General features: G+C 40.8%; 1 protein-coding gene across 1 annotated transcript in view; it reads right to left on the minus strand.

Moving 5' to 3' along the window:
- The window catches only part of TMEM245 (transmembrane protein 245), a 141303-nt gene that overhangs the window by 107881 nt on the left and 12258 nt on the right, over positions 1-21164 (minus strand). The window contains 4 exon segments of the mRNA XM_032775312.2: positions 5460-5675; positions 10487-10597; positions 15738-15839; positions 17133-17250. Of these exon segments, the coding sequence (XP_032631203.2) occupies positions 5460-5675; positions 10487-10597; positions 15738-15839; positions 17133-17250 (547 nt within the window).

Genomic DNA, 21164 nt, shown 5'->3' on the forward strand with positions numbered 1-21164 from the left:
CCTCAGCAGGGCTGTGGGGTATCCCACTGCCTCGCTACAGGCAGTGAGCATGCTTTTGCAGGACACATCCCTCTCTCAGGCAGCAAATGCCCTATGGATGACCATCCATTACCAGGAAGGCAAACCAGCAGGAAACGCACCTCTTAAACCCGGGGGATACAGGCATAAGAGTGAAGGGAAAAAACTTTCTTGTCAGGAAGTGGGAACCAAAAAGCTAAGCTACAAACAGAGAGGGTAGGAAGGCACAAAAGCAATTTAAAAAAAAGGAAAGGATGAAAAGGGAGAAAATAACTACTAAACTACACTAAAAAGTAAAAGGTAAGGCACTACCTAACTGGGCAAAAGGAGAAGTGAGCTCTGTTGTGGATTCCGTCCCAGACCAAGGGCAGTAGAGAAGGAACTGGGGACGACAGTACTATGTTTTTTATATTTTATATATCTATCTACATACACACAGCTCATGGTGTGAGATTGGGGAGGTACACGTGCAGTCTGACAGGCACTGATGATAATTTCCAATCCTAGGCAGCACCTACAGTGGAGCACATATAAGTATATGACTCGAAGAAGAATCAAAAATTCATGCAAGTACAATTTTAATTTAGCAATTTAAAATAATGCAAATCAAATTCACATTCCCACAGAATGTTAATTCACATTGTAGATAAAGTGATTTGAACTTAGTCTCTGCTTATATTAAATACTTTTAAAAATTATACTATGTGAGTTAACATTGATATGTGAATCTTAAAACTTTTGCATTTCCTGATTAATTTACTTTGCAGCCTCAACATTGCATTAAACAGTTTTTTGCGTTTAACACACTCCATTTAAAAACCCAACTCATTGCTGAGACTGATATTCAGGAAACATTAATTTAAAAAAAATTGAAGTACAATTTTTTTTTGTTTTTTAAATCAAATCATGAACAGAACCATCACCTGTGGACTATTTCTTATTGTAGATTCAGCAAAGCTGAATGTCATAAATGGATCAATTAAAAGTGAATGCTAAGATTTATTTAAATTTGTTCACTTAATGCATCAAACCGAAATCCTTTCTGAGGTAAACAATGGTTGTGTTGAAATCAGTATCCTAAAGCAACACAGGCCCCTATGCAACAACATTAAAAACGTATTCACTGCAACAGTATAGAAATTTGTTAATAGTCTAACAAATCATGTTAATATTTAATAAAACTCTTATAATGTTCATTCAAAAACTCCTCCAAATTAGATGCAGTATCTATTGACAAACACTACAAAAAAATAAAACCTTCAACATCTTCTTTTGGAAATATCTAGATACACTAAAGGTCCAATTTTAATGTCTACAGGGAGTTTATCAAAGTTCAACAAAAGATCTATCCGTAAACCTTTGCTGAAAGCTTATGCTCTTGCTCACAAATAGAGTAATTTACTTTTACAATTTTTCCAAGCTTTGCTTTTACTTACTATTGGCTCCACCATGTGGCAAACTTGTGTACTGCATTAACAATTAAGTATCTTGCTAGACTTAAGTACCAATAAATGTCCAAAACTAAAGACTATACTCCACACGTTCCAAAATGCTAAATTTTACCAAAAATTCTCAAGCATTAGTTCCTAAAACAACAGACAAAATCATCTCAGGAGGCTCCATGCATATGTGTGGTATAGTAGTCATATCTTGAAGAGAGACACAATAGTAGCGTAGCAGAGGTCCTGTGGTATGTTTTCATCCTCCCAGATGCTGATAACACTGTGGAATCCTGCTAGTGCTGCTGGACCTGCTGCTTTGTATCTCTCTGCTGGTATCCCATCTTTTCTAGGAGCTTTTCCTGAACTCATCTGGCTAACAGCTTTCTTAATCTCATCTATAGTGGGAGGAGAGTCAAGATCTGTCAGAGCAGGTTGTTGTGGAATTTCAGTGAGGATGTTATTATTCACGGTTGATGGTCTATTGAGAAGGTTGCTAAAGTGTTCTCACCATCTTTCGTTGATGCCTTCTTTATCTTTAATCAGCATTGTGTTGTCTGATGAGAGCAGTGGGGTGGTCCTTAGTTTAGAAGATCCACAGAGATTCTTAATAGCACTGAAGAACATCTTTGAGTTGTGGGTCTCAGCATAGTACTCAATTTCTTTGGCTTTGCTCTCACACCAGTTGTCTTGTATCTGACGGAGGTCCTTCTGTGTTTTGCTCTGAAGGTACTTGAAATGGTCCCGTTTGGAGACTGAGGAGGGATCATTCTGCCATTCGATGAAGGCTTTTCCTTTACTTCCAGAGCTGAGCATATTTCTTCTTGGTTCTCATCAAACCAATCCTGATGTGTTCTTTTCTTTGGTCCAAGAGATGTTACTGCTGTGTCAGTCACCACCTGCAAAGCACAATGTGGAAATTATAGAGGCATATCCCTCCTCTCTGTTGGAGGGAAAATCATCGCCTGCATCATCTTCAACCGCCTAATAGCCAGTATTTCCGAGGCAAATCTACCTGAAAGTCAATGTGGTTTTCGACCTGGCCGGAGCACAGTCAACATGGTGTTTGCTGTCAGACAAATACAAGAGAAGTGCATTGAACAGAACATGCACCTGTATGCTGTCTTCATAGATCTGACAAAGGCATTTGATACCATCAACAGGGAAGCCCTTTGGACTATTCTAACACGACTTAGTTGCCCAAGAAAATGTGTCCAGATTATACGCCTTTCTCATGACAACATGACAGGCGAAGTATTGTCTGATGGAGCTACATCTGCCCTCTTCAACTTCACCAATGGCGTGAAACAAGGATGTGTTCTCGCTCTTGTCTTCTTTAACCTGTTCTTTGCATGCGTCCTTAACCATGCAATGAAAGATCTGGATTGAAGTATATATTTGAAATACCGGCACGATGGTTCACTTTTTGACAGCCGTCGCCTGAATGCAAAGTCTAAGACAGTGCAGAAACTCCTTCTTGAGGCAGTCTTTGCCGACGACTGTGCCCTCATGGCTCTAACTGAAAATGATCTTCAGCACATTGTCAACAAGTTTGCCGAGACCTCGCAACTCTTCGGGCTAACTATCAGCCTTGGAAAGACAGAAGTTCTCCATCAACCTGTACCTTGATCAAATGCTTCTGTCCCAAGTATCTCCATTGATGGCACTCAGCTTAAAGTAGTGGAGAACTTTAAATGCCTGGGTAGTGTCATATCCAGTGATGGATCACTGGATAATGAGATCAATGCACAAATATCCAAAGCAAGCCAGGCACTTGGCTATCTGCGTATAAAAGTTTTAAACCACAACAACATCCGGATGTCAACAAAACTGCTTGTGTACAAAGCTGCTGTTCATTCATCTCTTTTGTACGGGTGTGAAAGATGGACACTATATAGGCGTCACATCAAGCAGCTCGAAGCATTCCACATGCGTTGCCTTCGCAACATCATGAAGATCCGCTGGCAAGACAAAGTGCCCAATCTTGAGGTCCTCGAGAGAGCCCAGATGACAAGCATCGAAATGATGATCATGAAGTCACAGCTACGTTGGACCAGTCATGTTAGCCGCATGGATACCAACAGAATCCCCCGCCAGCTTCTCTATGGTGAGCTCTCCCAGGGCATCCAGCATATAGGTCATCCACGAAAATGTTACAAGGACACCATTAAAGACAATCTGCAGTATAGCAGTATCAAACCCAGGGACCTTGAGGATGCCGCCAGCAACAGAACACAGTGGCGTGCAACAGTCAGAAAGACCTGCATCGCCTTTGAGGAAGACCGCTGTCGGCATCTACAAGAGGCACACGAACAACATCATAGAGCACCAGCAGTGCACAACCCACTGACTGCGAACTTCCCATGCACCATCTACAGCAAAACGTGCACCTCTAGAATTGGCTTGTGTAGCCATCAGAGGGCACACCATGAGACCAACAATAGATGATTTGCTCAGATGTGTCATCATCGGATCGATGGACTACCAAGAAGTCATATCTTGTTAACATAGAAAAGAGAAGTAAATCCCGTGTAAGCACAAGAATCCTAATTAGGAAAAGAGGAAAAAATAGCTACCCACAAGGTATAGCAAGGAAGTTAAAATAGTATAAAGGACGTGAACATGAGCTGCAAATGGGATAGAATAGAAATGGAAAAAAAAAGAACAAGAGAACAAATTAATAGAGGAGTCAGCCTATTTTCACACACATGCTGCACTTAATAAAAGTTTCAGATGTTTCGCGACTGGTCTTCTGTTTAAATTTTAAACTAAAATTCTTCTTGCCCCTCTATGTTTTATGGAAAAAATTCCCACCACCCTGAACAAAGTAAATCTAAGAGAACATCATTCTTTTGAAGCGTAAGTGAACTGAATGGGAAGTGTTTACAGTACCAAGACATTTTGGAAACATGGAGTAGCATTCAGTCACAGCCCTCTCTATTTTGGGAAAGATCAAGCCCTCTCTATACAAATATCTTTTCCTATAATGCAAGAACATTTTTTTCCTCTCACAATGGTCCCTTCTAGCCTTATCTATTAGATTTATCAACTAAGTCATAAAGGGACGGCGTAATTATAAACTGCACAAAATCTTGAACAGGGAATCATTAAGTTGTATAGGGTAAACTAGAACCACTGGGCTGTCAAAGAAGGGGTTTTAAAAAAATAAATAGAATAACTTTATACTGATTGGAAATACGAATGTTATAAAACAAGAACAATACCCTGTATCAGTGACCTATCGGTCATTACTTATCATTCCCCTGATCTTTATTTTGTTTTCATTTTTGTTAAAAATCTTAAATAGCATAGGGTCAAAAATAAGAACATTTACAATTACACTGGATGTGATCTACCCATTTCTAAAAGGAATAACGTTCATACTTCAAAAGCTAGCCTTAACTTACAAGGGTTAGGAAAAAAATTCCTTCATGGGCAAGTTATTCCATAACTGTTCACTAAGGAGTTTCTTAATGCTCTGGAAGATATCTGGTTTTGGATATTTCTCAGACAGGAAACTATAAGCCACTTTTCTTCTCCAATCATGGGTGAAACATTTTAGTGCTGAAGGAAGATCATTCTTGGTGGAAGGCCACGTTTCTGAAAGTGGCTATCCACAAAAATATGCTGAAAACACAAACCTACCATTTTAAGAAAGAGTTGGAACAGGCACCTCTTTGCTCATACTTTGCCAACTGACTGAATTCTTAATTGAATTGTCTGATTAAGAGATGAAGGCAGCAGAGAAGCATGTTCTCTCTTCTAATTATTACTTTCATTTTAAGATTTATCAAGTCAGCCAGCTACTACTACAGACATTCTGTAACTGCTTCTAATTATAAATTAAGTGAATCTGTGCTACAACCACACATAGTATTTTCACAATAGTCTGAAGACAGGCAAATGAAGCATCCACATTTAAGTGCAAGATAAGTAAGAAATTCTAAAAATCCAACAGTGTTGTAATATTTTAACTGGCATTACTAAGAACTAGACAATGACCTGCAACAGGAACTGGCAATAACTGCACAATCCAGAGATTCAGCCAGATTTGGACTACAACAATGGCCCATACAAGTGTAACAAAGTAGATATCACTGGTTTTCTTCTTTCTAAGAAAAGCTCCAATCTCAGGCCTGTGTCTGCCACCGGTAGTGGATGAAGAGGAGGAAAAAGAAGAGGACGAGTCTTGAGAGGGTTGTCCACTTTCTGCTGTTTCTAGAAAAAAGAAGAAGTAGTTCTCGCATGAATTTCTACTGCTGAACTGAAAGAGGTTACCTAGTAGATCACTAACATTTACCCTAGGGCCTTAACAGCTAAATGCATAGCAAGTGCAATCCTACTTCACCAAATAACCCAACAAAAATATAGAGAATGTGTTAAGTTTTCCAGAGGAAAACAAAATCTAAGATGTATACTATACTGTTAGCCATAAAATGAGAAGAAGAATTTATTGTATTATCCTTATGGCAAAGATGAATAACGTAATGTATTTTGTCTATGAGTTCAATAAAATCCAAATGCATGCTCCAGGCTATTTTTAAATCAAAACCCTACACTTCAAAGCACACACGCTATACTTTTAAGTGAACACTTCCATCTTACAAATCATTTAAGTATAACGTATAGTGTTCTTTTCAGTTATGATCCCACTATAATTATACAATATTTATGCTGTGATCTCAATGATATTACCTTCCATGTCATACTTTAACATCCTTGGAAACAATACCATAAAGAAAAAACAAAAAAACAACTTTAAAAATTAGTAGATAACTAATATGTCGTATGACTAAGATGACACTAAATGTTTAATTAAGCTTCATCTTCACTAGTTTAAAAGTTAAAGATGAACACATTAAAAATTAAATTTAAGTGCTGACTACTTAACCAGTGTATAATATTTTGTTCTAATCAAAATTCCAGTTTACAGAAAATTATAATGCATTCCATTCCCCCACCCCAAAGAGGCTTACTGTAAAGAGATGTACTAATATTCTACAAAAGCATTTGTGTGGCTTGTTTTTGTTCTTTGACTTTTAGAGATAAACTAACAGCTTTTGCACAGGTGTGAGCTGTAAACCCAAAATGGCTGAGAACTTAAAAGTCAGATGGTAACAGACAGTGAATCCCAGTGTTGATTGAACCTGGTAATATTCTGAACAAAAAAAAGCTCTCAACCATAACAGCAACAGTATCCACCACTTCATAAGGACACAAAAGACATTCTAATCTTCAGAGGGACAAATCTGGAATCTTGGTATTAGGACTGCAGGTTTGTCATAGTTGGAAAAAGGTCATGGATACTGTGATTTTCCCATTTGTCTGTGTGTCCATAATTTTATTAAACTCACTCCACAGTAGCGGTTTCTGTCCCACAAGGCTGGGCCCACCTCCCAACTCTGGTTGTTGAGACCTGGTGCAGGAGGTCTCAGTGCTATCAATGAAATGGTGGCTGGGCACTGCAACCCCCTGCACCAGGTTGCAAAGGCCAGGATGGGGAGCTGGGCCAAGCCTCAGGAAGAGCATGGGGTGGGCTTGCTCTCCAGCAGTCTTCCTCCTCCTCCTTTGTGTCAGTGTTTATTTTTTTAAAATAAAAAACCCCCATAAAATCTGTGACTTTTACTAAGGTAAATAAAAATGCTCTGTGATTTTTGATAAAAATGCTATGACAAATCTGTATCGCTACTTTATATAGACAGACACTACTGTCAGTGAAATTTGCAGGTGGCTTTTCTAGTTGTAGACATCTGCATAAGAGTCAGGTAACAAAACTGCATCCTACACTAATCTACCCATTACATGGTTCTGTTTTCAACCCCTAACTCAGTGTTCAGCAGAACCTAGCCTCAGAGGTACTGGGAACCAATTTTATTAAGCTTTACTAGCATGAGGTGCCTGGTTTTAGTTGATGAAAAAAAAAATACCAGTAGGGTTCTTGGTTATCTTCAAACCTGATTTTGCACATATTACTTGAACACTTAACGATCATACAGGAAGACCAGGCTCTAGTTCAGGGGTCGGTAACCTTTCAGAAGTGGTGTGCCGAGTCTTCATTTATTCACTCTAATTTAAGGTTTTGCGTACCGGTAATACATTTTAACATTTTTAGAAGGTCTCTTTCTATAAGTTTATAACATATAACTAAACTATTGTTGTATGTAAAGTAAAGAAGGTTTTTAAAATGTTTAAGAAGCTTCATTTAAAATTAAATTAAAATGCAGAAACCCCCAGACCGGTGGTCAGGACCCGGGCAGCATGCGCCACTGAAAATCAGCTCACATGCTGCCTTCGGCATGTGTGCCATAGGTTGCCTACCCCGCCCTAGTTCATCTGAAAAGCCGTACCATGTTGAATAGTAAAAGACAGTTTCCGAATTTGTTACATAATGCATCACTCAGGCAAAGAATGTAACTCCTCTGCTGGATATTCTGTTAGGTCATATTTACCACCATCAGGAGTTTAGCATCCAAAAAAGTTATAGGAACTATATTATTTTATAGATTACTGCATGTACATAACTCCTTTTCCTCTTACTTTCATTCCCAAACACAATATGGTAAATCTAAGCAATTTTATAGCAGTGGGCAAAATTCCAAACATGTGTCAGTGGGAAGAAAGTGCTAAAGCAAATGGGAAAACAAAGGCAAGAGACTTGACATGATAGCTCCTATAAATCCTGCCACATGGCTACTCAGCCTATCCATATTTGGCCCAAACAATATGGCAGCATTTGCTTTCTCTAATTGGTAGTTATCACTTATCAGAAATTTTAGAAACACTTCATACCATTGGGAAGGACCCAATACTATCGTTGATGGAATAGAATTTCCACAATAGTCAACCACAAAACAAGGGAAGCACAAATAAAGGTCTCTATAATCAAAGTGCCTTATAGTATTGTAACAATTTTTTTTTAAATTAACATTGTGGGTAAGTACAAACACTAGCAGAAAGCTTGAAGCATTGTTCTTTGACCAGCTAATAAAAAAAACAGTATCAAAATTCAGAAATAATCAATTTTTCTGCAACTAATGAACATTACTTAGCATCAGTAATTTATTTGCAGAGTAGGCACACAAGAGTCTTCATTCTGAAAACTGATGTATACATGGTGGTTAAGCTTGAAAAATGACTGAGAACTTCTGTAGAATCTTAAACCTCTCATGAAAAACAGAGTTCCAAAGTAGGATGAAAACACCAAGTCACTCTGGAGCAACAAAATAAAGTTAAGAAATGTTTAAGATCTGAAGTTCCAGAAGTCTGAGCCTCAACAACCATGAACATGGTGGATCAAAACCAAGTGGAAATCTGAAAACATTCAGTTGATCAGTGTTCCCAAAGGAGACTGCTAGATCAGTCTGGAAAATTGCTTCTATCAAAAGAAGACAGGGAGTCCAATTTTCTTTGCTTTCTGACTATAAAGGAAAATTGACTACAAAATCGACACTGAAAAATGGGGTTATAGTCCCAAAAAAGTTACTCAAAGCACATTTATAGAATGTATACCTGCAGCACGTGCATGTATATTATTCACAGATATATAATCTCCAGTGAGAGGCATAGCTAAAGCTTTGAGAATAAAAACAATCTGCCTTAAAGAAAACATATTTTCAATCCAGCTTCCAAGAAGAAATATCAGATTGGAATGGAAGAATGTACTGCATTTATTGGCAATTGTCTGTCACACGACCAGCAAGCCACCCAAAGTCTAGCTAAATCACTTCTCTCATACTTCCAGGCTTCATACATCTCTTTTTTCTTTTCTTTTCTTTTTTTATTTTGGTGCTGGGGGGAGAACCACAAAGGGATGAGCAAAGCAAAAGACACCCCACCCCACACTTGAGGGAAACAACTGCTCCAACCTGAAATTTCAAGAAAACTCTTTCGACATTTTTTTCAATTTATTCCTGTGAAGAAGTGCTTATCTTTGAAATTTTAGCATGCTAGTCTGAGTGAAGAGGTTAGTTTCACTTGGAATAGCATGAAACACTATGAGAGCAGAAAGACTGCCTTTATTTTAAAAATGAGTGTGTTGCTAAATGTTTCAAACCTAAATTTTGTTTGAGTACTATTTGCATTGGAACACTTAAATTAGTAAACGTGTATGTGAATATACTTGCGCATCCATCTGTCCCAGAGTAAGATATAGTTAGACTACTGCACATCAGTTACTACCTGGCAGTGGAAGTAGCTTTTTAACTTCAATGAAGCCAATTTTTAGCTAAAAGAAATTTTATTAATGCCATGTGCTTGAAATAACCTTACACTGATCTTTATGTCCCATCACATGGAGCACTATTTGTGTGTTGAAACCAAGATCATGTCTTTTAAATTCACTTATTTTTGCAGTAGCTTGAATTTTATTTTTATTTAGGATGTTCAACTTCAAGTTTGAGACTGAGGCACTCTAGTCCTGTCAGGTCACTGGGCCTGTTTTGACAGTTCATCCTCAGATGTTGATGGAATATTTTAGTTTCCAGAGAGTTCTGGAGGACTATTATTTTGTCAGCAAAACATTCCATCAAAGGCCTATTTAGTCTTTATAGTGATCTTTTGCCCATGACCAAAGAGGCTTTCCACCTCAAATATACGTATTGAACCTTCATCTTCGCAAATTGCTGTTTACAGATTACCTGCAACAGAAGCTAGATGTCTTTGAAACAGCATGCTGAATTAAACTAACTGCAAGAAAAAATGTTTAGTCTTGTGCCATGGTTGAGCAGATCAAAAGGAAGCTTTTTGCCTCCACAGTACTGTCCACAAAGTTTTGTGTTACAAAGCATGTTCAAGGCTGCCTCCACTCATGCATGAAGCCTAACTTTTTCTTGCTACCATGAAGATATCAAGGGAAAGAAATAAGTACAGCAGGAAATACACTTAGAAAAAGCTCTTTTCACAGAACATTAATTATGAAAGAAAACTTCTCCCAACCACTACTTCTGCATCTGCAGGTAACAGTTTAAATGACTAGGTCATAAAAATTATATTTAAAATAGTCATTTACATGTTAATACTGCTGTAGTCACCTGAGGGTTGGGGTGAATGTTGCTCATTACTTGAATCATATCCTGTGACAGATATTGCCATGGCAATTGTAGAAGCAGCAATGGAAATCATTTGACCAGGAAGTTCTGTCCCTATAAAAATAAATACAGAAGTAAGTAAAGAATCAACCTCTTCACAACTCTTATCACAATACTATTTATTTTTGTTGCTCAACATCCACTGAAATTGTACTTCAGTGAAACTGAAGTGGATATTAACTTTAATAGTTACATATATTATGTAGACCCAGTATGATCATCTTGTGATGTTTCACTCCATACTCTTTATGAAAATACGCTTTTGATAGGAATATGACATAACTGAGCTATACTTTAAGCAAGATGGCTCATGTAAGATAACCCTTCCAATGATATGATTTACTAAATGTGATTATTCAATTTGTATGCCAACTTCAGATACATAGTTAATATTCTTTGTTTCATTTCTGTATCTGTATTTCATAAGGGTTATTTTGAGTGTCACCCCCAACTAGACCTTCAGATACAACAATGGAAAAGCAATACAGGGCTAATGGCCCATTAGCAAAGACAATGGACTGTGAAAGAGCTCAGTCTTCCTGTGGACGCTCCAGACAGCTTACGAGTAATGGCTGCCACAGGCCTGCAAAGACATGGGTCTGAGTCACCTGGTCCTGGACTCGCCCCTTGGAATGCCAGTGTTCTTCCACTGGGAGACAAAAGGTTCTTGCCACACACAAGAGCTATACAAGGCAGGGGAATGACATCATTGTAGTTCTTCTCTGCCTCCTCATCCAAAGAGACACTGAAAAACACCTGGAAACAAGAACTGAACTGGGGGGAGAAGGGTTGAGCCCAAGCTGGAAGGGCATCTAGCTTGTGAGTAATACCACCTGAGGTCTCAAGGTGGAGACCAGTGAAGCTGCATTTCAAGAATTTCTGTAATCTACCTGTGACAATATTTAGGGTGAGAAATTACTATTTGTAACCAATGTCTTTAGTGAAACAAGTTTAGTATGTTTGTTTTGTTTTATTTGCTTAGCAAACAGAACAAAGCAGATTACTAGCTCTTTAACCACTTATAATTCACCTTTTGTACTTAATAAGTTTATTTCTTGTTTATAATATATGCCCATTTGTGCATTTCATAATGGGTGGGGTTTAAGAGGCTGTGCAAACCTTCCTCCACATTGAAGGAGAACGTGGCTTTCATAAAATATCTTTGAATCTGCACTCCAAGAGAGGTGGACATCTGAATCCTGGGGCAAGTCCCTTAACCTGAGGTTTCCCAAAGCTGATCTCAGTATCTGTGTCATTCTGCAGTTGGGTGGGGCCCTGCCTGTGTGTGCGTGCGCTGGTGGAGACTTGATAGCTTGGCTCAGCAAGACAGGTAAAAAGGGTGCCCTGGTTGGCAGAACAGGGAGGCTCAGCGATATCCTAACACATCAGGTGGCACCTTAAGGGGTCCAATCCGTCACACATCTATCACTGAGAACTTTTCAAAATTTAGTGTCTCAAGAAAACTTATGCATTTTATGCCATGGCTGTGGTCTAGGATTCTCATGGGGGAATTCTGTGCCACTGAAAAATTCATGTTCCCTGCAGATTTTTTTTCCCCTCCACATAAAATAGTCTGCTTGAAAGGTGCTAGAATTACACCTTTCACCCACTAAGGGCTTCTGTGGCACCAGAACAGAGGGCAACTGCTCCCACTTTGGAGCAGACAGCCACAGCAAGTGGAGAGGGAGCAGAAGACACTGCATTCCTACAAGTGCCCTGCCCATATGTCCAGATAAGGAGGCACAGAATATTGGGGGGGAGGGGGAAGAGGGGGGAAAGAGAGAGAGAGACAGACAGACAGCATGGGGCACATAGGGCTGCTGGGGAGATCACAGACTAGGGTTCAGAAGGGCTAGTGTGGGGGACAGACTGGGGTAAGGGCTGAATGGAAGTGGGGGTACCAGGGTGGCTGAATGAGGGTGAAGGGCCAAATGTGGACAAGGGAGAGGGGTGCAGGGACACATGGAGACAGGGACAGATGTGCCAGACAGAGGATAGGGGTCAGCTGGAGTCTGCATGGGGGAGGAGTTCCAACAATCCCTCCATCCCCCTCCCCCTAAAAAACCTGTACCATACTTCTCCCATCCACATCTAAAAACCCTCCAGGTTCACTCCCTGCCTCCTTCCCAGCAATTACTTCCCTCTCCTTCAGCTCCCCCATTATCGCTGATTCGCACCTTCCCCCCCTTTGCACTGCTTCTGAGGGGTGCAGGAAATACGCTTCTGTACAATAGTTTAAGTTACTTGTAAATCTGTTTGCTAAAAAACATTTTATGAATCTTTTTTGTCATCTGTATTCTTACAGACATACTTGCTGACAGGTATTCTGAAATAAATTACCAAAATAATTGAAACTGTTGATTATACTGCACTATTTTAACAAATAAAATATGCAGAATTTTATAATATTGTGTGCAGAATTTAGTTTTTTGATATAGTCTTCCCAAGACTACCTAGGAAGAGATCTCTCTTCTTGTCAGCCATATCATCTGTGAATTCCGGCTCACTAAAACTGTTCCAAGTGGCAGGCAATCTGATTAACCTGAAACCTCTATGGTTAGTAATAAAGTTTAGTGACCAAGAAGAACAGTTTCAGGGAAAACTGAGTCAGAGTGTACAATAAATCCATATTCTAAGTGTTTTTAGGATTGCTTGATACTGACCACCAGCCAAATGTAAATTGGACCATGTACTGTATCCTCAATGATTAATCATTGAAGCCAACATGAGGAGCTCTCAGTTCCTAGAAAACTAGAAGAAAACAGTTTAATCTCAACTGACATCTACACTAATGGAAAATGTTGAGTGGAAGAATTCTAAGCATTTGTGGTTACTAATGAGAAACTTAAGGATTGGTAAAATAGTCTCAGTAAGTTACTGCACAGCAACACTTATTTCACTACGCGGGTAGTGTAGCACTGGAATGGGTTACCTAGGGAGGTGGTGGAATCTCCATCCTTAGAGGTTTCTAAGGCCTGGCTTGACAAAGCCCTGGCTGGGATGATTTAGTTGGTGTTGGTCCTGCTTTGAGCAGGGGATTGGATGAGATGACCTCCTGAGGTCTCTCCCAACCCTAATAGTCTATGATTCTAACACAGAGCATGACTCTATAGTACAGCAGTTTGCCACACAGCAACATCCTATGCGGGCACTGCTACGGCACAGTATAAGAAGTTCTGGAGTGCAGCTTGGCATGCTACTACTTAAAGCCACACAGGGACTTCCACTGTGCTGTAGCTTCATCCAGACGGCACATAACATTACAGTAACCTGGTGTGCTGTAGATTCAAACCCTCAGCAGAGAAGCCCTAGTCTCCCCACTGCCCACCTCCAACATGATTACATGTGCAGTTAAAATTGTTGACATACTTTAACCGTGTATTCCATACCTTTAAGTGTGTTTCTTTTAAATTTAATCTTAACTGTGAATTTCCTGGGTTTCCAATGCTTCTTGCATACCTCAGACTAACTACACAAGTACTGAAATGTTTTAATCTTAATTTACCAATATGTAGCTCAACTTCAGTTTAATAAAATTTTGGAATTTTCTTAGGTTCTTAAAATTATTTGAATTATGAACACCCTGCTATGATTTTCTTTATTCCCTACAGCAGTGGTTCTCAAATAGTAGCTTTCAGGGGGTCTGCCAAGCAGGGCTAGCTTTAGACTTGCTGGGGCCCAGTCAGAAAGCTGAAGCCAGAGGCCTTGAGCCCCATCACCCAAGGCTGAGCAATTTAGCTTCATAGGGGCCCCTGTGGCATTGGGCCCCAGGCAATTGCCCTGCTTGCTATCCCCTAACACAGAACCTGGCTTTTCTATGCAGAAAACCAGTTGTTGTGCCACAGATGGACCATGGAGTTCTTATAGCATGTTGGGGTAGGCCTCAGAAAGAAGAAGGTTGAGAACCCCTGCCCTAGAGCACCCTGCTGAAGAGCAACAGGACATGATGGGAGTGCAGAATGAGTTCTTTACTGTCTGGGACATAATACATACTTCCCAGGAACAACCAATTTAAGGGCACGGATTCTTTTCTGCAATTTCCTCCATGGGGGTCAGAGTGCATTAAGATGAGTGGAAAAGGGAAGCGTTTTCTTTATTTATCAAGATTCTCTTTCCTTCAGGTTCTCCTCCACTTCACAACTCAGGGAATTCTTCTCTCCTTTCCACCTTTCCTCTGTAAGCTTAAGTTCTCATCTTCAGTGCCCTTCCTTTATCTTTGATCCTGGAAGATTTTTAGTCGTCTGGAATCAGAGCACAGGCACTAACATGTATGACACTGCCTAGTGTAATGAAACTGGTCTGTTCAGCCTGATCCCATCCCACACTCTCTGGCCTCAGTGTAAGTATAAGGGCATGTCTACACTTACCTCCGGAGCGATCAATCGAGCGGGGGTCTATTTATCGCAGCTAGTGAAGACGCGATAAACCGATCACCAAACACTGTTCCGTCGACTCCGGTACTCCACCAGAGCAAGAAGCATAGGTGGAGTCGACGGGGGAGTATCAGCAGTCAACCTACCGCAGTTGTAAGTAGATCTAAGTACGCTGACTTCAGCTACATTATTCACATAGCTGAAGTTGCGTAACTTAGATAGATTTCCCCACCACCACCTAGTCTAGGCCAGACCTAAGACTCCTCAATAATACTTCCCTAGACAATCTCCTAGGATTTAAATCTACACACTGACAAAACACCTTTATCCCATGACTGGAGCTCCGAAAATGAACATTTGTGCTGAGAAAACATTAAACTGTAGTATTTGAATTAGTAAGAAACAAGCATCTTTAAACCTGTATGGCCCTGGTTCTGAGAAAGTATTCTCCTAATGTCTTTGTATAAGCAACTCAGTCTGCAGGCATATTGGTCACACTAATGAGAAGTTAGAAGTGGAACAGGAACTGCAGTTTAGAATAACAATCTGGATTCTATAGAATCCCTACAGAAACCTAACATTAGTATACTGCAAAACGTTTTATTAGATAGAACCAATCAGACTTCAGTTTTAGGAAGCATAATCCATATTTTTAATTAGCAAAAACTCCTACTTTCTCTGTAATAGATAGTACACATACACAAGTCATATGATATTAAAATAAACTCATGAGTAACCCAAGCAGTTTTATGATTTCAAGTCCTCCATTTTCCATAAGTTTACCTTGGTTGACAGCAGAAGAAAAGTGACTTATTTCTTACCAGAAGACTCCTTTCCGCTCCATTGCTCATGCATCATGCCCACTGTCATCAGAAAAACTATAACCAGAAATACTGGAATCCTCCAGGATCCAGCCACAGAAGCTGGAAGGGAAAAAAAAAAAAAAAAAGAAGATTTTTCAGCTAAGTTTTTCAGAATTTAATCAAAAAATGTTAGTGTAACGCAGCCATTCTGAAGAGAGCAGCCACAACTGGAACCTAGCAATTATAGATAGATATCAGTGCCTAATGTCACAGAAGTGTGAGAAATTTTTCTACATCTACAAAATATTTAGACATTATATGCATTTCTTTCCATTCTTATGGGACATTTACATTTCTCAATACTCATTCTAATACCTATTGGTCAGCACTCTCTTTATTCAAGTAGTATTACATTATATTGGATATATAATTTAATTTTTTTTTAAATAACTTACATATCAGAATAACTAAAGAAACAACTTCTTTTTAGTAGAACTTCTGTATAGAATGAGACGAGTTTTCTTGCTTGCTTTTTTTTGGTGGGGGGGGGGGCGGTCCAATGCTTCAGGATTTGAAGACCAGTATTTGTCTGGCTGAAAACTAACCCACAAAGCCACTACAAGAGATCTTAAACCACAAAACAGCGTACGTATGAGCACATTTGTGCAACAGTGCAGAAGAGCTGCTACCTCAGTAAGACATGAAGGAGTGAGCTATGAGCTCTTTCAAGAATATTAGCTTATTGTTAATTGTATTAATTAACTACTATAATGGATAGTGACTCCATACAGTTATGCTATTAGAAAGGCAGAAATAGAACACAATCTTAGTAAAAACAAAAAAAAATTAAACATCCTTGTTATCAATATGCTCAGACTGACTGTAGGAGGAAGAGTTTATTTTCATGTTAATTCTGCCATTTGTCTTTAATCTTTGTTACTGAGATTCTCTCTTAAAAAAAAAAAAGTAGTAAAAAGTTACAGATGAGGCCAAATTCTCTCCTGTGGCTAAGCTCTGCAGGAAAAAAAAAGTGGTGTCAAGGAACTGGTTCTGATCCTTGATTCTAAGAGCCAATCACACCTGGTCCCCATCAGCATTTAGAGCAGCCGCTCTAACTTACACCAGTGAAAAAAAGGCAGGCAGTGCCACAGAGTTCCTCCATATCCCCTCCCTGTTGACTACTCCAGGGGGATGGCAGCACAAAAGCTACTTCGTGCAAACTTTACACCAGCGACGAGTTCTTCTGCACAAAGAGAAATTCTCTGCTGGCTATTTGCAGTAAGAACCTGGATCTTTTGCGCCACCTGAGGAAGGCAAAGGGGCTGGATCTCTGTTGACAATTTAGCCCAAGGTTGTTCTTTGTTAGGCTTCCGAATTACATTTTATACATAAACACAATGATGTGTTACCCACCTAAGTGGAAGAGCAGTATTATCCAGACAGGAATGGAGATTGCTCTTAAATAACGTTCAGTGCTTGCATTCCACTTGAATGAAACAGTCAACAGATAACCAACAACTAAGGTCCATATCTTTAAAAGAAGAAGAAACTTATGGGCATACATATGTACTACACATACATCAATATATACAGATCCATATTAATCAACAGCTAGGGTTTTTTATATGAATTCCTGCACCTTTGAGAGTTGTCTATCGCAGTTTCTCAAACTGTGGTCCATGGACCACCAATGGTCCGCGAGCTCCATTCAGGTGGTCTGTGGATAGTTCCCTCTAAGTTGCATGCCTGAGCGGCTACACACAAGAGAATGAAGGGCCATCCACCTAATTAGTGGAGCTACGCAGGCATGGCTCCATTAATTAGGTGCCTGGACTCAGGAGAAGATGCACATGTAAGGTGAGGTGGTGGCCTTGGGGGGAAATAGAGGATAGGTGGGAGGGGACTGGGCAGTGAGAAGGGGCGGGGGGGGGGGGGTTGGATGTGCAGGGCTGCAGTGGCCAGAGAAAGAGGTGACTTTCCCAAGCTCCAGGGCTGCGGCCGCCAGGGAGACCCTCCCTCCCAGCCTCAACTCTGTGGCTGCTGTGGCGGGGGAGAGACACCACCCCTTTCCAGCCCCAGCTTGGGGGCTGCTGCGGTGGAGAAGAGAGGGAGAGACTCCCCCTTCTTCACAGCCCCAACTTGGGGGCTGCCGTGGCAGGGGAGAGAGGGCACATCCATCCCATTAGAAAGGTAAGACTACTGATCTTAAAATGAGTTGTGTGCTTTTATTTGTAGAACAGAAGAAGTTTATTATTAAGATTTTTTTAATAAAGCACTTTTAACCAAACCAATTTACAATAGTTAGCTAACAGTACAAACAACATTTGGAAAGATCATTAAGTGGTCCTCTGAGAGCCTCAGCAATTTTCAAGTGGTCCATGGAAAAAAAAGTTTGAGAACCACTGGTTTACCGTATTAAGCCGCACTTGGGAAAAAACTGGATCAAACTTTAAATCAGAATATTTGCAACTATTAAAATTTCTTCTTTCTATACCAATAAATATTAGGTTGCCCACTATATACCTATTTCAAGTTTTTCTAAATTTTAGGTCTAAACTCTGATATGGTTTAAATTTGTTTTATTTTGAAGGGGAAGCTCTCTAGTTCTAAATAACTATTCACATCTGTAGTGAGGCGGTGTGGCTCCCCGCCACCCCAGAGAGGGATGAGCCTCTCTGGACACCAAAGTGGGAGGAGCCAGCAAATCATGCACCCGCCCCTCAGTGGTCAGGGTGCAGGACAGGAAGTATAAAAGCCTGCCCCCAGAGCTCACTTGGCTCTCAGTCACTGGAGCGACCAGATGTTTGCGGCATAGCTCCTGGTGGAGAGACCACAGTGATCGGCAGCCGACCTGGGGACTGCACAGACCAGACACCACCAGAAGCTAGCCCAAACCCAGGGTAGCTGCCAAGCCTACCACTCACCAGCTATCCTGAGGAGCCCATGATGCTAGACCCCCCTGGAGGACACCACTGTGACTCAGGAACCTCTAGAGGGGGAGGGAAGGAAGGAAGTAGCCCAGGGGCAACCGACTCTAGTCTGGCTGCAGCACTGCCAGAGCCCATGTCAGTGTGTTGCAGCCAGGATTCTCACTGATGCAGCAGCGGGTCTTCTGCCACTGCAAGGGCCCTGGGCTGGGACGCAGTGGAGCGGGTGGGCCTGCGTCCCTCCTGCCACCCAACTTATGGGTGGCAGTCTCCCCCTCTCCCAGGCCTTTGGATGCTTGGGCCTACTAGTGACCATTTGTTGCCCCGCCCTGACCCAAGACCTGAGCCTGCTAATATTGACTGTTTGCTGCAGGACCATGCTAATTCCCCAACACACTTGACCAATGCAGCAAGGTGGTCTGGCTCCCCACCAATCAGTCTACACCATCATTATTCATATTCTCCACTCCCTTTGTCAAAATAATCAGAACTACCTACCACTTGTGTAACAAGACAAAACTGTGATCTTCTGTTAACTAAGATTTGCATATTTTCCTGGTAAAAATCAGCTTTAATGTTGATGCACAGTTAAAGAGTTAGTAGTCCCATCCATTTCTGCTTTATGCACACTATGAAGTTTCTTCCCAAAATGGAGATGGTCAAAATTGACAGGGAAAGTAAAAAGTTAAGTTTTATCATCCAATTAAAACTTAAATGTAAGCCTTTAAAAGAGAATGGTTCATGTATTTGACTATTAGCAGTAAATATGTCCAATGCCTGTGATGGGATGTTAGATGGGGCGGGATCTGAGTTACTACAGAGAATTCTTTCCTGGGTGTCTGGCTGGTGAGTCTCGCCCACGTGCTCAGGGTTTAGTTGATAGCCATATTTGAGGTCGGGAAGGAATCTTCCTCCAGGACAGATTGGCAGAGGCAATGGGGGTTTTCGCCTTCCTGTGTAGCATGGGTCACGGGTCACTTGCTGGAGGATTCTCTACAGCTTGAAGTCTTTAAGCCATGATCTGAGGACTTCAATAGCTCAGACATAGGTCAGGGGTTTGTTACAAGCGTGGGTGGGTGAGATTCTGTGGCCTGCATTGTGCAAGAGGTCAGACTAGACGATCATAATGGTCCATTCTGACCTTAAAGTCTATGAGTCAATGTACCACTTCGTTACCCATTTAAAATGCAACAGGAATGCACTGAGCAAATATGAGCCTTTTTTGCAAGCTCTTTCAATTCTATTGCACTAACAGGTTGTAGTAGGCCAGAACTATCACACAGGATTCTTTTTGTCTGCTTAATTTTGTCTCTTGCAGCTCTACTTCTTGGATAACTGAAACAGAAAATAACCAACAAACTTAAGCTCTACTGCTTTAACTGAACCACTGGACAGAAGGAAAGAAGAAGATATGAGCAGGAGCAAGAAAGGGAGATTAAAAGCCACCTGGATCAGAAAAGGAAGAAATCTGAGAAGGAAAAAAGTCACAGGAGAGGAAGGGAAGAAATAGAAAAAAGAAAAATACAAAAACAACAAAAAAACCTCTTCAAATGTATATGTTAAGAGCAGATTTGATCTCAGGCCCAGATTCCAGAAAGCATCCCTATTTATGAAAGCACTTAAACATGTTCTTAACTTTAATTGTGTTTTTAAATTCCACTGAAAACATTCGGATTAAAGCATTTGCTTAAAAGCTTCATATTTAATCAGGGTCTCAAAGGACAAGATGGACAGCATGTTGTGAGCAAGGCAGGGGTCAAGTCACTGAGGAGAGAATAATAATAAAAGCTTAGCTGTCTATTCATTACCATTATCTAATACAGCGTTTCCCAAATGGGTTGCAGGCCTGGCCTGGAGCGGAGGCCTGAGGGTGACGGAGACCAAGCCTGCCTTGCATTCACCCCACAGCTTTGGATCCTGACCCATGAAGCCAGGGCCAGCTTCCTGCTCCAGGTGTTGTGGCCTGGTGCACAAGATCACAGCACCACTCAAGTTTAGCAAGACCACAGTGCCTTGAATGGGGAGCCAGACACAGCATCACGGGACAGGAGATATGGCTACAGGGTCAGGGTGGGTGGGCTCATTCTCTAACAACCCCTTTCCCCTCCCTCCCCGCCCCCAACTGAGTGGGATTAGGATTGTGGTGCTGGGTGGATGGTGCTGCTTCAGGTGGTCAGTGGGTTGCACAGAAAGAGAAACCATAGTTGGTCATCCTTCTAAAAAGTATGGGAGCTACTGATCTAACCCTGAACAAAGCAGGGTCCTGGGGAAACAAAGTGTTTAAATACACAAAATGAACAGGAATACTTGTGGCACCTTAGAGACTAACAAATCTATTTGAGCATAAGCTTTCGTGGGCTACAGCCCACTTCATTGGATGCACAGAATGGAAGATAAAGTGAGGAGATATATAGACACATTCAGAGAACATGGAAAGGTGGGAGTTCCCCTACCAACTCTAAGAAGCTAATTCCTCCCACTTTTTCATGTTCTCTTTATGTGTATATACATCTCCTCA

This window comes from Chelonoidis abingdonii, chromosome 2, assembly GCF_003597395.2.
Source record: "Chelonoidis abingdonii isolate Lonesome George chromosome 2, CheloAbing_2.0, whole genome shotgun sequence".
NCBI lineage: Eukaryota > Metazoa > Chordata > Testudines > Testudinidae > Chelonoidis > Chelonoidis abingdonii.